The following is a 15,726-nucleotide window of genomic DNA, read 5'->3' as shown; positions in this document are numbered from 1 at the left end:
TTGCCCCACATTACTTCCACACAACAGGAATTCCTTGACAAACCTATTAGTACACAAGAGGTGTTGGCGGCCATCAAAAGGTTGAAGCCGGGTAAGGCCCCAGGACTGGACGGCTTCACTGGCAGCTACTATCGCAAAATGGCTGATGTAGTGGCAGAGCCAATGGCGCAAGCATTTAATTCCCTTTTGCATGGTTCGGCTTTTACAGTGGACGCCAACACTGCAGGTATCACCGTGCTCGCTAAGCCAGGAAGGGACCCAACCATTTGCGGGTCCTACCGGCCGATTTCCCTAATTAACATAGATTTGAAGATTCTGGCTAGGGTTTTGGCGGCTCGTTTAAATGGGGTACTGCCAGGGCTCATTCATAATGATCAGGTGGGCTTTGTACCGGGTCGTTTAGCTGCGGATAATGTGCGCCGGATCGAGGATATTATTGACCTGGTTCACAGGGAAGGTCATTCCGCTATCCTCCTAGCATTAGACGCCGAAAAGGCATTCGACCTTGTCCATTGGGATTTCTTGTTTCGCACCTTGCAGATGATGGGCTTTGGGACTAGCTTTGTTACCTGGTTACGCCAATTATATAGCAACCCGGTTGCCAGGGTGAAGGTTAATGGGAGCTACGGTTCGCAGTTCCCAATACAGCGGGGAACTAGACAAGGGTGCCCTCTATCCCCCCTTTTATTTGCCTTATTTTTGGAACCCTTTGCGATACGTATTCGGAACAACGAGGCCATTCGAGGGATCCAGAAAGGGGATGCCCAGTTCAAAATATCCTTGTTTGCGGATGATGTCATGTTTACCATTACAGATCCGGATGGCTCTCTTCCTATGGTCATGGAGGAGTTGGGTGAGTTCACGGCAAGGTCAGGTATGAAAATTAATTATGACAAATCAGAAATATTAAATTTAACACTTCCGGCCTCGGAAGCTTTGCTGCTGCAAAGGCGTTTCCCCTTTAAATGGGCGGATACATCCCTTAAATATTTAGGAGTCCGTTTGGGTCCTCGCAATGAATCTTTGTTTGAATTGAACTACAAACCGCTCATAGCCAAGATACAGGATAATTTGGATAAATGGTTGGAGCACTCACACTCCTGGTTGGGAAGACTGTCCATTATTAAAATGAATATCTTGCCGCGTTTTTTATATTTTTTTACTACTATACCCATTTATCTTCCCAATAAACTGTTACAGAATTGGCAGCAAGTGCTGGGTCAATTTATCTGGAGGAGGCGCCCCCCGCGGATAGCCCGAGTCACATTGTTTCAGTCCAAACTACGGGGAGGGTTACAGGTTCCTAATCTTCTTTGGTATTACGGGGCGGCGCAACTAAGGGCTTTGGTTGCCTTTCATAGCAATACTGATACACCACAATGGGTTAAATTGGAGCAGGCTTGTCTGGGTCGTTTTCCTATTGATGCCACCCCTTGGCAGCCTTCTCTCCCTAAAGTTCCGGACTTAGTTGTGTCATATGCGTTGGGCACTACGTTACAGGTCTGGCAGCAATGGCGAAAGGTTTTGGTGGGGCCGGAGCAGTTTTGCTTGCTGTCTCATTTATTTACAGATGTGGTTACACCATGGAGGGAAGGTTCCGGGGGTCAACAGCAATGGCGCCAAGCTGGTATATGGAAACTGGGTCATGTGTTTCAACAAGGGTCATTAATAACTAAAGAACAATTACGTACTGCATATACTCTTGACAGGATTGACTTTTTTCTATATGCCAAGCTATACCATTTTACCTGCAGGGGGCTCCGCAAAGGCTCTCTCCGAATTACTGGAACGTTGTTCGAGTCTATCTGCAAGCATGCCTCTGTTGTGCGTGGAGTGATTTCAAAGATTTATGCCATTTTCAATGGACGGCGCCTGGGCCCGCCGCGGCACCAGAGACAATGGGAGAATGACTTTCCTGGCGTTTTACAGGACGAAGATTGGGAGCAAATATATATGGTGGCTCGTAAATGCTCCATATCAGCGGGGCTCCAAGAAAATTGTTATAAATTAATTTACAGGTGGCATTACACTCCAGTCTCCCTTCACAAATTTGCACCGGATGTTCCTGACACATGTTGGAGAGGGTGTGCGGACAGAGGTACCTATTTGCATATGTGGTGGCAGTGCCCTAAAGTTTCCCACTGTTGGACTATCGTCTTGGCTTGGCTTGCTCAAGTTCTCCGTATAGTGGTGTCAGTGGAACCGTGGCATGCTCTGTTGGGATTACCGGTACCCGGCGTTACTCGTATGGAACAGCAATTGGTGTTACAGATCTTCATAGCGACGAGAGCAGAAATCGCCCTTCATTGGAAGCAGGAACAGGCCCCGACTCTGGCGGCTGTTCAGCATCGGTTACATTCGTATTACCGGCTATGTCAACTAACGGCATTACATCAAGACAAGATCGTGGAATTTCATAAGGTCTGGTGCCCATATACTGACTGGATACAGGCCCAGGACTCTTGTACATTATTAAAAACGTAGGCTTCCCGGTGTTTGTAAGGATGGGTCCTGGTTTTGTGGGTGAGCACTATCTGATTCACTGTCCATTTGGTGTCTGGTGTTTGGTGTCTGAAGTCCGAACCTCAATCTGGCTATGTACCTGATTGGTCTGGTCCTGGGGGGGGAGGGGGGAGGGTGTGGGAGGGGGTGGGGAAAGGCGGGGAGGTTCACACTGGTTCTTGTAAAGGTATCAGTGGCCGGATGTACCTCTCACTTGTTCTGTGTGGTGAGTTCACATCGTTTTGCCTGAGTTGTGTTGCACTCACTTATTATACAAAAGTGTACTTGCTGTGATTCTTGTTTGTTGCCCTGATTACCAATAAAAACCGTTTACAACAAAAAAAGCTAGAATTTTTAAGGCGCGTTTCACGGTGCTTGCTGGGGCTGTCGACGAAGAGGACCCTCTGAGAGAAGCAGTCCAGATATCAGTCAGGTGATGGCAGGGAGCAACTGGTGATACCGGGTAGCAGGAAAGCCCTCCCATGCTTTCTTCTGTCATAAAACATGAAACATTTTTAATGGCAATCTTCCAGATTTGTATTAATAACTTACCTTTATGGCCACACGTTTTACCGTTGCCATTTTGTGCACTGCTGGGCTTACTTTGCCAAGCTTCACTCCTTTTTTTTTTTTTTGCATAGTTGAGCTGACGTGACTTTTTTTTTTTTACTGACTTTTGGCAATTCTGGTTAAATAAATTTCTGTGGTGACGTTGTTAAAATATCTTTATTTTTAGTGAGTACAGAAAGATCATTGACAAAATTAGTTAATTTTTGCCATTTTTGACAAACTCACTTTTCAGTTGTAACGTTTGAAAATTTTACAGAGTATTAAACAGAAAATATGAAACCTAAAAAAAAAAAAAAAAAAGTGGGTTTAAAGATTTTTGTTGTAGGGGTTGAATTAAAAGAAAAGTGAGACGTAGCTTAAACATGGTGCACAGAGTCGAGTTGAAAGTCCCAATGATGTCTAGGTTGGGAGAAGGTGCCAACGTGTGCTTTGATACACTATGAGGGAAAGGTAGCTGAACTGCAGAGAAATCCTGAAGTAAGTCTTTCATATTCAAGGCGAATTTAGTCATAATGACAGTGACCCCGATTTTTCTTGATTTCAATTGCAGAAGGAAGAGTTGATCATTTCCAGAGAATGCACAGCTACTAAAAGCTTTTTAATTTGCTTTCTTTGAGCTGTACTAAGCATTTTTCCCATAGATGCAAAATGGGGAAAATCTTCTAGTACATCGGGCTCTCTTTGAAAGGTAGAACAACTTCAGGGGGCTTGTGGTTATAAGTTTCCAATTGAACTTTTCATGCAGACTCTATTTCTGACTGCTTGTTGGCCCTCCCCCATCCCCCTTCCATTGTAAAGTTTTAAAAGTTTGTTTTACGTTTTGAAATTGTATCATCATCCCCTGTCACCCAGAAAAGAGCTACTTTATGCTAATGGGTGCTTAAGAGAATGAATGCAGAAGAGCAGTGAAGCCGTCAGCTGGGCGATGGTGTGTTTAGTTGTTTTTAGAATAGCTTGATAACTAACATTTGATTTGGTGCATCATTGCACCTTCTAGCATTCCCTTCTCCAGAGTGCAAGTCAAGCAACTTTCTTTTAATGCTGAGCATTTGACACAAGTAGAGAGTCGTATGGCCAACAATTACCCTCCCCCTTGTTATGGATTTTGGAAATGGGAGCTTGGTAGTTAATTTACTTTTGAAAATAAACTAGTTTTTTTTTATTTTCCCAAATTGAAAATGGTAATTTTATTAAAATATCCCCTTCATTTGGAGGAAGGGTAGCTTGAGAGTTTGAGAGAAAAAAAGCGAGCAAATTCTCCTTTGATTTAGTGAAACCGTACTTGAATGCTGCAGGTTGTGGACAAACGGAGAATATTCTAAAAGTATTAAGAGCTAGGTCTCTGCTCATTTTTACATGGTTTCTAGCAGTGCCTCGACTCAATTTACCAGTGGCATGGAGAAAAAGGAGGTGGATCATAAAGTGCACAAGGGCTTTCCTGACCTCTTCATTTTGCTTTGCTTTTGTATTCATTTTTTTTTTTAAATTAAAAATTTTAAAAGACTGAAGAATTTTACATGTGTATTGCATAAGGTAGTTCAGTAGTTATGTAGAATATGTGGAGCATATTGATTACAATTTTAATGCAACCAGTAGCGCTATGCCAGTCATTCAGATTTGTAAGGGCAAACAAAAACTACTCAAAACACAATGTGCCGCCTTAATACGTCACCAGAGTGGACCAGGCTTGGGCTGCTCACCTCCCCTGACCCAAAATGGCTTAATTTCTGGGAAGAACAGTGCCCTTCTACACAGCTACTTCCCATGAAAGTCTTAAAGCAAGCATAGGCAATTCTGGTCCTCGAGCGCCCCTAACTGGTCAAGATTTCAGGATGACCCTAGTAAATATACATATGAGAGATTCCCGTGCACGCTGCCTAAACTGTATGCGGATCTGTCTCGTGCATATTCATTACGGTTATCCTGAAAACCTCAAGGACAGGAGTTACCCACCCATCTTTGAAAAGACAGCTGTGTGAGGGTGTTTTTTGTTGTTGTTTGTTGTTGTGATTTGGGGCAAGTTTAAAAAGAAAATTAAAACACCGTCCACTTAATAAAATAACTGGGATCCATGAAATGCCCGGCATGAGTGAAATCTTTTATTCTTTCTTCTTCTCTCTGAATGTTCCAGTCGAAGCCACCAGGCGGTGATTTCTGTAGCAGTGCTCATTTGATGACTTGGAGTCATCAAAGCCATGGTAATATCTGCTGCTTGAGTGGGTTAGACTTCAGAGCAGAATGGGAAAATACTTCTTCACTGAAGGGGTGCTGATGCTTGGAATGGCCTCCCAGTGGATGGTAGAAGAGACACAAACGGTAATGGAATCCAAAAAAGCAAGGGATACACATAGGAAGATCCCTAAATGCAAAGAAGTGTGGGGAAAAGCTGAGATCATCTGGTGTCTTTGGCATTGCATCACTGGGCTTAATGGCTCTGTCTGCCATGATATGTTGGGTTTCTTTGGATTAGAAGAAACTGCATTTCAATGCAGGAGGTTACTACATTCTGTGAAACTAACATAGCATTTTAAAACAAATTTAAAAAGTAGTATTTTTGTCAGTTGCGGTACAATGAAGCTGTAGAGTTTCTCAGAGAACGTGGTCAAGGTTAATAAATTTAGCTGGGTTAAAAAAAAAAAAAGTTTAGACAAGTTTCTAAGAGGACAGGTTCATTAACACTTACTAACTGGGCAAGTGTGGGGCTCACTGTCTCTTACATCTGAGAATGAGCAGCAAGGAAGGGATCTTCCCCTTGGGTCTGCCTGGTACATCCAAGCGACCCGGATTGATTACTGCAGGAGACAGGATGTTGGACCCAGCATGGCACGTCATATGGTTATCTTCTGTTCTTACGTAGATTGCAGCCCGAGAACTCAACATTTACTGTCACTTGGATCACAACTTCATGACAGCCAGTATACCCACCCACAGGCTGTTTGTGCATGTACGCCGACTTGTGGCTAAAGGATACAAGGTCAGTTATATTTTGTTTAATTCAGTCTCAGGAGAAGTGAATGGGCCAAATGGTCTATATTTCTTCTGTTCTGCACTGTACAATAGTTTGATTTTAAGGTCATATATATTGCTTAAATATTTTACAGATGCATTTTTTTATGCTTGCACTGCAAACTTCAGCCTATACCATGTTAGAGGGACATTACTACAAGGACAGCTGCATTAATGGGGTGAAACTCAGGGCACAGATCATTAAGCCACACGTACCTTCTTTAACTGCCATTGCTTTAGAGACTCCTTTCTCAGCAAATTTGCAATCGCGGCACTATAGATTATTAGAAGCTGTTAAAATTATTCAGATGGCTGAAATGAAATATAGTAGATAACTAAAATGGAATTAAAATTGCTGAAGTGGGATGACTATATGAGAGAAACTGGGGGACCTATATCCTAAATTTGAAAGGGGAAAAACCATTTCGTACATGGAACTCTGGATGTCTGGGCAATGCTGTTTTATCCATTTGGAAGGATAAACTCTATTAAGTTCCAGTGAGAATTAAGGTGACATTCCAAATGTCACCGAGGCATTCCCAGGACAGACTCTGCTGTCTTTGCTTGATTATGTGTGGCAGAAGTTGCATGTTTTCTATCACACTGAAACTCATGGATGTTGCTACTTCACATTGCAGGTGGGAGTTGTAAAACAAACTGAGACCACAGCACTGAAGGCCGTTGGAGATAATAAAAGCTCCTTATTCACCCGACAACTGACAGCCCTCTACACCAAATCCACGCTTATTGGTGAAGATATCCTTTACAGAACATCCAGTTTTCCATTTAGCTGTAGCTCATAGATTTCACAGCTGCATTGGACAGAGATGGGCAAAATACTCATTATAAGGGTAGATTTTTAAAAAATATGCACACGTGCTACCCGGCATGCACACATGGACGCGCAATTTTATAACATGCGTGCACATGTTTTATAAAATCCCGGGCGGCGTGTGCAAGGGGGGGTAGAATTTAGCTAATTTGCACGGCGACGAGATTGGGGATCCCCCAGTTCCCTCCCAGTCTGCTCCAATTAAGGAGCGGACTGGGAGGGAACGTCCCTACCCTAACCTCCCTTCCCCTTCCTCTCTCCTACCTGCCCCCTATCCTAGGTACCCCTATTTATTTTTAATTTACCTTTTGCTCCTCCAACGGAGCAGTAGCAAGTTGCGCGTGCTGGCACCGTGGCAAATGGCCACTGTACCAGCCGCCTCCAGCCCCTCCCCGCACCCTGGACCGCCCCTTTGCTGAGGCGCGGCTCTTGTGCACGTTAACGGGTTACGTGCGTGGCCCAGCCAACCACGTAACCCCTGTTTTTTACGCGTGCGGGCCATTTAAAATTGGGTCGTATCTGTGTAAATGGCACCCATAATGCAGGTTTTAACTGGTGGGGGAAAAGGGAGGATTAATGGATTAAGATCCTAGATCTTATAAGATTCATTCTTGGATATTAAGGAAAGTAAAAGTCTCCTAAAGCTCTGAAGATATCTGATCAAGGTGAAAGGAGAGGAGAAAGGTGTAAGGGAAGGCTATTATAAGAGGGAGGAAAGAGTATAAGGTCTCTGGAAGGATAATTTATAGAGGTTAATGGGACAGAAGTCATGGAAAGCAGAATGGGGAAAGAGGCAGAATGAGAGAGTTCTTGGGAGGAAGGACCAGAGTAAGGGTGCAGTCTATTAATACCGACTGGGTGTTCTACAAGAAGACGACAAACCTAGCAATTTCACAGCAAATGCGACAGTAGTGGCAGCTTGTGTAAGGGACCTGTGTGAGAGCAGTCTTTACTTTAAACCGACTGTCAGATTTTCAGGGATTCCATGATCTAGAGAGATTACGTTGTTTAAAATGTATTAGATCTTGTGGTATCGCGTCCATAGATTCAGTTTGGGCTACAAGACCCTAAAATGGTCCTTGTTAATTTGCAGGAAAGTGGTCTATCTTGACTGCCTCACCAATGAAATACTTAACTTTCACTTTAACTTTCCCCTCATTTTCTTTCCATCTGCCAGTGCTCCTCCACGCCATTCTCCCTCCTTTTCACTGCTTACCCAGGAGGCAAAAAGATAGCAGAACTGCCTATTGATGTAAAACGAATGGTATTATTGTGAAATGGCAACAAGGTGCCATCTTTGCTGTTCTTCCTTTCTGTTAGTTGCTGCTGCATTGTACGGTTTGTGAGATTTGCACTTTCTAGTTTAAAAAAAGAAAATTCATTCGGCATTTTAAGATATTTATTTTAGTGACATCCTTGGAAACGATCAGTGTTTTTTTTTTTTAATGCTTATTAAATGTGAACCCTTTGTTGAAACTGGATGACATGACGGATGTTGAAGAGATAACAGCCGATGCTCCTAACAACTACCTCCTGTGTATCTGTGAAACCAAAGAGAGCAGAAAAAAAGGGGAGGTCACACTTGGCTTAGTGGTAAGTACATAAGAACTTCATACTGGGTCAGACCAAGATTATATAAAGCCCGGCATCCTGTTTCCAACAGTGGACTCTCCAGGTCACAAGTAATTGGTAGATTCCCAGACAGTAGACCAATCCTGTGCTGCTTATGTCCAGGGATAAGCAGTGGGTTTTCCCCAAGTCTATCTGGTTAATAATGGTATTTCTGGCAGAGTTGTAGCTGCAGTTTTGCCTATCTTTGCTTAAATATTAAATTTCCTGTGTCATGCCCACCTTCCTTCCTCTGTCGCCCCTTTCTTCGTTAGCCTTCTTGTGCTGTAGTCAGTTTTTGCATTCACAAGCATGGTGGCTGCACAAGGTATGGATGAAGAGCTGCATAACAGCACCATGATTTGCTCAGACTCCCAGTGCTGGGAATGTTGAGATGATAAAAACGTTGAACATTCTGTAATCTTCAGCCACTTTATGGCTATTCTAGACATCCATTATAGATTTTTGGTCTTTTACTGCTGCTTAGTTATGTTAACATTTAATAATGTATGCAGTATGACTCTGGATGCTGTTTGTTGAAAGCCGCAAGTGTGATTGGTTGAAGAGATTACTTTGTGACATCATACCGATATTTAAGGAACAGGTAAAAATGATTGAGTATGTATGATTAAACAAGTTTCATAATCAGCGCAAATGGCCCTGATATATTTCTGTATAAGATAAGGCAAGCTATTCTTTGTTACTGAAGGATGACTTTGGCATGTAGGTCACCATGACCTTTGTCTTACAGTGCACACAAGACATGTTGTAATGACCACCTAAAGCACTCACTCTGTCTGAAGAATATGCCCTGTTTTTCTCATGTACCCAGAATGGATGTGTTTTCTCTTGGTATTTCAGTATTTATTTATTTTAAAATGTTTATATACCACCGTTACAAATGAAATTGTATCTATAATTGTAATGATACTAATTTGATGTAAGTATTTGCCATCCTCCGTTGCAGCCTTCAAAATATCCTTAATGTAAATATAAATATAAAACAAAAAAAAAAATCCCCATTCTGTTAAAACTTGTTAGCAAGCCTACTAAATTACATAAATCAAAGATGGAATATGTCTAGTTGTGGGGTAGAGATGCTGATGTGTAACTAAGATAATAGCAAAGTGAATTTTGGGACTATTATAACTCTGTGAGCCCTCTTCTAGTCCTCTCTGCTTAGCTCCTATTGCTGAAAACTAGATGGCAACACCAGTTTTCTGCCTGTTTTATTAGTTTGTTTTGGTCCTGTCTCACCTGTTGCCTCCTTTACCTGGCAGGCAGTCCAGCCCACCACAGGGGAAGTGATCTTTGACAATTTCCAAGATTCGAAGCTGCGCTCAGAGTTGGAGAGCCGGATTTTGCGCCTGCAGCCAGTTGAAATTCTGCTTCCATCAGACTTATCGGAGGAATCAGAAAGACTCGTTGACAGTATAACCTCTGCTAGGTATGTGCTTAAATTACATTCTGATGGCAAGGCATTTATTTCATATGATTGACAGGAATTAAATTGAGTTCTAGACATTTGGCAGATGTACTGTATACAGCTTGTACTTTTAGGCTTATTGGTCAAAAGCCAAAAGATGGGGTGCCAAGATGACCGCGTGGGGAGTGGCTGCTGATTTGATGTGTTCCCGCTCCATGATCATGAGATCCTGTTAAATATTATTAGTCCCTGGTTCAAAATTGGTTCGGGACACTCCTAAATGGTCGCTGCCAGTGTTATGGGGGGATCAGAGTATTCACCCCAAAAGAATTACAAAAAAAAAGCTTCAGAAAAAGCCTCATATAATAGTCGTTGGGTATGCATTTTGATTCACAAGACTCTTCCCATCACTATCCACTAGACATATTTGGATCCAGAGCGCAGAACAATATTCATTGAATGTACTTTATATGGCAGAAAACTTGTTCTGGCTAATATACATGGATCAAATAAAGGTCAGAATCTTTTATCATGGTCTTAGAGCCCAGCTAGCTGCTTTCTTTGATGCTGATTATAGTGGCGGGAGGAGACTGGAATTCTTGCTTGTTCCCTAGTGTAGATAGGCTGGGTGGTGGGCTTAGACACTCATACCAAAGGGAGGGGCTCCAATCTTTAATGTACCCATTAGAACTTTAAGGATATTTGGAGACAGCAATATCCATCTGGCCGAAACTATAATTGTTTTTCTTCTTTTCATCAGACATACAGTTATATAGACTTCTTTTTGTGTTCTGCCAAACTAAGCTCCATTCTTGGGGAATCTGATATCTTGTCGGTTACCTTGTTGGACCACAGTGCTATCCTCCTTCCTCTGAAGGTGGGCACAGCTGGGTATTGGGGTAATACATGGAAACTCAACTTGTGTCTTATGGGTAGGGAGGATTTTAAGGAGCTGATAATTAAAACTGCAACATAGTTTTTCCAGGTTCATTCCCTTCAGGATTGTAGCCTGGTACTATTATGGGAAACTCTTTAAGTAGTGTTGAGAGGGGTGATTAAAGGATTTGGTAGTCATCTTTAGAAGTAGAGGTTAAAACATGAAGCTTCCCTCTCTAGAAGGAAAGTAAGTTTGAAACGTCAACATAAAGTGAATTGTTCTAGACAGGTGTAAAAAGAGTTGCAGAAATCTAGGGTGGAACACGATGGAATTCAGATAGGCCAAGTGGAAAGGTCCTTTCAGTACCTGAAACATACAATCTACAAACATGGGAATAAACCCTGATCTTTCATGGAGGGTTTGCTGCACAAAAAAGAGGGCGAGTAGGGTCATAGCTGGGATTCATACTGCTTTGGAACTTTTACTTACCAGATGGCCGGCATCATTTGTACCTTTGCCAAGTTCTACACTCATTTCTACCCTAAGGAGGATGGTTTGTCTCCTGTAGACATAAACCAGTATTTGAGTTTGCTTCATATTCCTCCAATGACAGAGATGCAGAATCGTAGATTAGCTGTGCTGATCACATTGGAAGAGATACAAATGGTGGTTAAGTTGCTTCCAAAAGGGAAGTGTCCGGGCCCAGATGGCTACCGCTTGGATTACTATAAAGTTTTTTTTCCCTCAGATGGGTCCGATATTGTTCAAAGTCTTTCAGCATTTGCAGGCGAACCCTGCTTGCCCACACAGGTTGACTGATGCCACCCTGGTGGCAATTCCCAAGAAGGGGAGGGACACTACAGATCTGGGATTGTATCTTCCTATTTCTTTGTTAAATGCAGATGTTAAAATTCTAGCTAAGGTCTTCCGGACTTGGTGCACCTTGACCGGATGGGTTTTGTGAAAAGACAGCACTCGGCAGCTAACACTTGGAGGGTATTTAATATTATGGCTATGGTAGGGAAGTATGCTAAGACTGGGATTGTTGCTGCTCTTGATGCTGAAAAGGCCTTTGATCGGCTTCACTGGCCTTTATTATTTGCTATGCTAGATAAGTTTTGAATAGATCTGGCCTATACGAAATGGGTGAAGGCCCTATATGATCATCCAGTGGTGTGGGAGGTATCTAAGAGTTTACAGTTGCCAGAGGGGGTGCTTTCTCCTGTATCTTTACTTAGTAACAGTCCTAGTCTTTTGATTCATACTTTTAGCCTGGTTATGGGGGAATGGTGGGATATGGGCTTGAGACACCTGGGGCAATTATGGGATGAGGACGGGTAGGTCCTTTTTGATGAGCTTCAGTCGGACTATGATATCTGCTCTACTTTAGGACAGGATACTTAATGTTCTTCAACAGTTGGAGGACGCTGGCTTGGCTAGAAGACCATCAATTAAACTGGAGAAAGGCATCATGGTGAAGGTCTGAGACAAAAGATAGTTAAAATTCTTTACAGGGCCATACAGGGTACCAGGGACACCCTGGTCTCTTTGATAACTAAGTGGAATAATGATCTAAGTCTAGACCTAGACTCAACAGTCTGGAAATATATTAGGAAAAGAACATTTAAGATCTCATCATGTAGCAGAAGAGTGGAATTGATGTACAAGCTCTTTCATAAAACATACAGATGTCCTGAATTTTTTGCTCGGTATTAACCTTCTGCATCAAGGTCCTTTGGAGAGGATGTGGGCAAGATTGTACATGCTTGCATATGTGGTGGACTTGTTCTTATGTTTCTACTTTTTGGAAGGAAGTACAAGGGGAAATTTCTAAATGTTTGGCTGTACCAATTCAGCTCACCTCATGTGGATGCTTGCTGGGGGGATGGGGGATGGGGGGCCGCCCAACCTTAATAGATCCCAAAGGCAGCTGTGTAATCAGATGGTACTGGCTGCTCATTTCACGATAGCAACTTTCTGCTGTCAAACTGACATAAACAGCTGAAATATAGTTATTATTGTAAAGCTTATCTATTCATTATGGCACAAATCTTTTGATTATGACAGAGTTTGGGAACCATATTGTGCAATGTTCACAGATGTAGGATGTAGTGGAGCAGGTTAAGGAAAGAGGCGACTGCTATATTAATACCTCCTGCTGAATTCGTTGTATGCCAAGTGATACTTGTTCATTGTTTTCTATGTTTTGTGTTCCTGTTATAAATTTTTTGTTTATAATACATTTTGGTACATTCTTTTAGAAATTCTTGAATATTATGTGGCTCTCGTCCAGGGTCCTAAGTATGACTCTTATAACAGTTTTTATTTTGTGTTTATTTTTTTGAAAGAGCACCGATTAAAGCTGTTCACTGAGAGAGACTATGGTTGAGCATTACTGGCATAGTGTGACAAAGTAATGCATCAGAAATGTGACCTGTTGTACAATACAAACATTGCTGTATGTAGGCGATGTTGGTGACAGAGCATTAAAGTCATTCTCTACTGTGATTATTCTCTCAAAAACTTGGCCTTGGAAAGGAACAGTGATTAAAAAAAAAAAAAGAGTAGCTTATTATGTTATAGACAAAATAAAAAAAGCCATTGAGGTACGAGTGCATAACGAGCAGCTGAGTTGCTGTGGGTTGTTTCAGAGAGACCTAAGGGGTCTACTGTGTACTGTAGGTACAATTTATATTCCATCATCATAAGGTGGAGACGTAGATTCAGACACTATAGAAACCACCTAAAGGATTGTATGCATAGGTGAGATGCTGTTAATGAGGGTGGGGTGGGATGCCTAAATCTACCAGTTGTGGATTGGAGAATGCCAGCTGCTGCATAAACAAGAAGTTGAGAGATACTAGAAGTCTTTGCAGGAAGTCTTTTACAAGCAGCTTGTTGAAGAGGCCACTTGTGAGGCAACACCAGACTTGATACTGACAAATGGAGACATTATCACTGAGGTTATAAAAGGGGACAAACTGGGGTTCGGTGATCACCATACTGTCTATTTTAATGAAAATATTGGATCAGAACCAAAATGTGCTAGCAAAAAAAGTGCTGGATTTCGGAAGGGCGGAGTTTAAGAAAATGAATAATTTTATGGCAGCCTTGTCAGGAGCAAGAGATCTAAGAAGTACAGAGGAACTATTGATAGCAAGGAAAAGGAACATTGAAATGGCAAGAAATCATTGTGTAGGACATATTAGCAAGGGGAAGAGAATAAAGAAAGAAATGATAATACAGTAAAAAATTAGGAGAAAAACTAAGTTTGAAAAGAATAGCATTCAGGAAATACAGACACAGTAAGAAGACAGGCAAAGGTAGCAGGAGAAACAAAGGGAATGCCAGGTTGGAGCCTTTTAAACACGATACAGTTTTCTTTCATACTTAGGTTTTTATTCACAAGAGAAAAGATTCACTTGCAAGTAGTGGTGCACCCTGTTCAGTTTAATCCACTACTTATTGTGAATGGGTTATCCAAGAATATGCATGCTAGGTTACTTCACCATCATTCCAATAAGAGTCTAGGTCCACCCTGCAACCCTCAGCCATCGTGTTGCTTGAACACTGGGCTTTTCCCAGCAATCCCTTTATGAACGTCCGAGGACCAATCTGGATCCTCGGGGGCGTGGCTGTGTTTCAAGCCAACAATGGTCTGAGGCTGCCTCACTTTAAGCCATTCTGTGACTTCACCAGCAGAGCACAAGTTTCTGACCAGGCAAACCCTGATTCAAACCCAGCAAATCCCTTTTTGCTCTGACAAGGAAGCAGGAAGGCCAATTAGACTGGTAAAATCTCTAATGGAGGAGTATATTGCCTAACGAGTAAATGCGGGTATAAAACTTTCTTTTGATAGGCAAGTGAAAAGAGGAAGACCAAAAGGGAATATTAAGAATTAAAAGGGAGGTAGTGTTTAGTAAAGAGGAGGCTCAGAAGAAAGCAGATATCTTGTGTTTCAACAATTTTTTATTTGCAATACTAAATAACATCATCCTGCGAGACTTACGCTCTGAGTCTTCTGCAGGGAATAACAATGCATGACCTTAATTTTATAATAAAGAAATACAACAAGCCATCAAACTGCTGAGTTCAGTGCATTGCCGTAACCCTCCCTGATTTCCCCCCCCCCCCCTCCCAAAACAAGAAGATATCTTAAATATTTTTGCTTGGTACTCATGCCAGAAGGAGAAGGTGATCAAGCTAAAAGCAAGGACATAAGGGGTCATGGGCTAAACATGCTGGGGTACATTTTCAAAAACAGCGAGCACACGTACTTTTGTTCGCGCACCACGCGTGAACAAAAGTACGGTGGATTTTATAAGATACTCGTGTATCTTATAAAATCCGGGGTCGGCGCGCGTAAGGGGGTGCACATTTGTGCAACCTGCGCGCGCTGCCTGTTCCCTCCGATGCCGCTCCGAAATCGGAGTGGTCTCGGAGGGAACTTTCCTTCCGCCTCCTCTTACCTTCCCCTACCTAACCCCCCCCCGCCCTATCTAAACCCCCCTACCTTTGTCGGCAGATTTACGCCTACCTGAGGCAGGTGTAAATCTGTGCGCGCGCCAGCGGGCTGCTGGCGCGCCATCACCCGACCCAGGGGCTGGTCCGGAGGCCTTAGCCATGCCCCCGGGCCGGCGCCACGCCCCCGGACCCTGAACTGCCCCCTGACCCCGGACACATCCCTGGACACGCCCCCTCCCGCCCCTTTTACGAAGCCCCGGGACTTACGCGCGTCCCGGGGCTATGCGCGCGCCGGTGGCCTATGCAAAATAGGCGCGCGAGTGCCCTGCGCTCATAAATCCGGCCGGATTTACGCGCACAGGGCTTTTAAAATCCGGCCCATTGCTATTTACTGATGTGTGATATGCTAGACAGATGACTTTAAAAAGTTTGAAAATGATC

At 42.8% G+C, this 15,726-nt stretch overlaps 1 protein-coding gene across 5 annotated transcripts in view; it reads left to right on the top strand.

The window, feature by feature from the left end:
• MSH3 (mutS homolog 3) overlaps positions 1 to 15,726 on the top strand; it is a 597,715-nt gene that overhangs the window by 58,871 nt on the left and 523,118 nt on the right. For all 5 annotated transcript variants that reach the window (XR_003852288.1, XR_003852291.1, XM_029574170.1 and 2 more), the window contains exons 5-8: positions 5,930 to 6,046; positions 6,717 to 6,834; positions 8,367 to 8,503; positions 9,799 to 9,965. Coding sequence is in view for 3 of the 5 variants with exons in the window: in XM_029574170.1 (XP_029430030.1) it covers positions 5,930 to 6,046; positions 6,717 to 6,834; positions 8,367 to 8,503; positions 9,799 to 9,965 (539 nt within the window). In the remaining 2 variants the exon portion in view is untranslated. The remainder of the gene's footprint in view (positions 1 to 5,929; positions 6,047 to 6,716; positions 6,835 to 8,366; positions 8,504 to 9,798; positions 9,966 to 15,726) is intronic.

Source organism: Rhinatrema bivittatum, chromosome 1, assembly GCF_901001135.1.
Source record: "Rhinatrema bivittatum chromosome 1, aRhiBiv1.1, whole genome shotgun sequence".
In the NCBI taxonomy this organism is placed as follows: Eukaryota; Metazoa; Chordata; class Amphibia; order Gymnophiona; family Rhinatrematidae; genus Rhinatrema; species Rhinatrema bivittatum.
The sequence above is the reverse complement of the archived record's forward strand: the minus strand, read 5'-3'. Positions and strand labels throughout refer to the sequence as shown.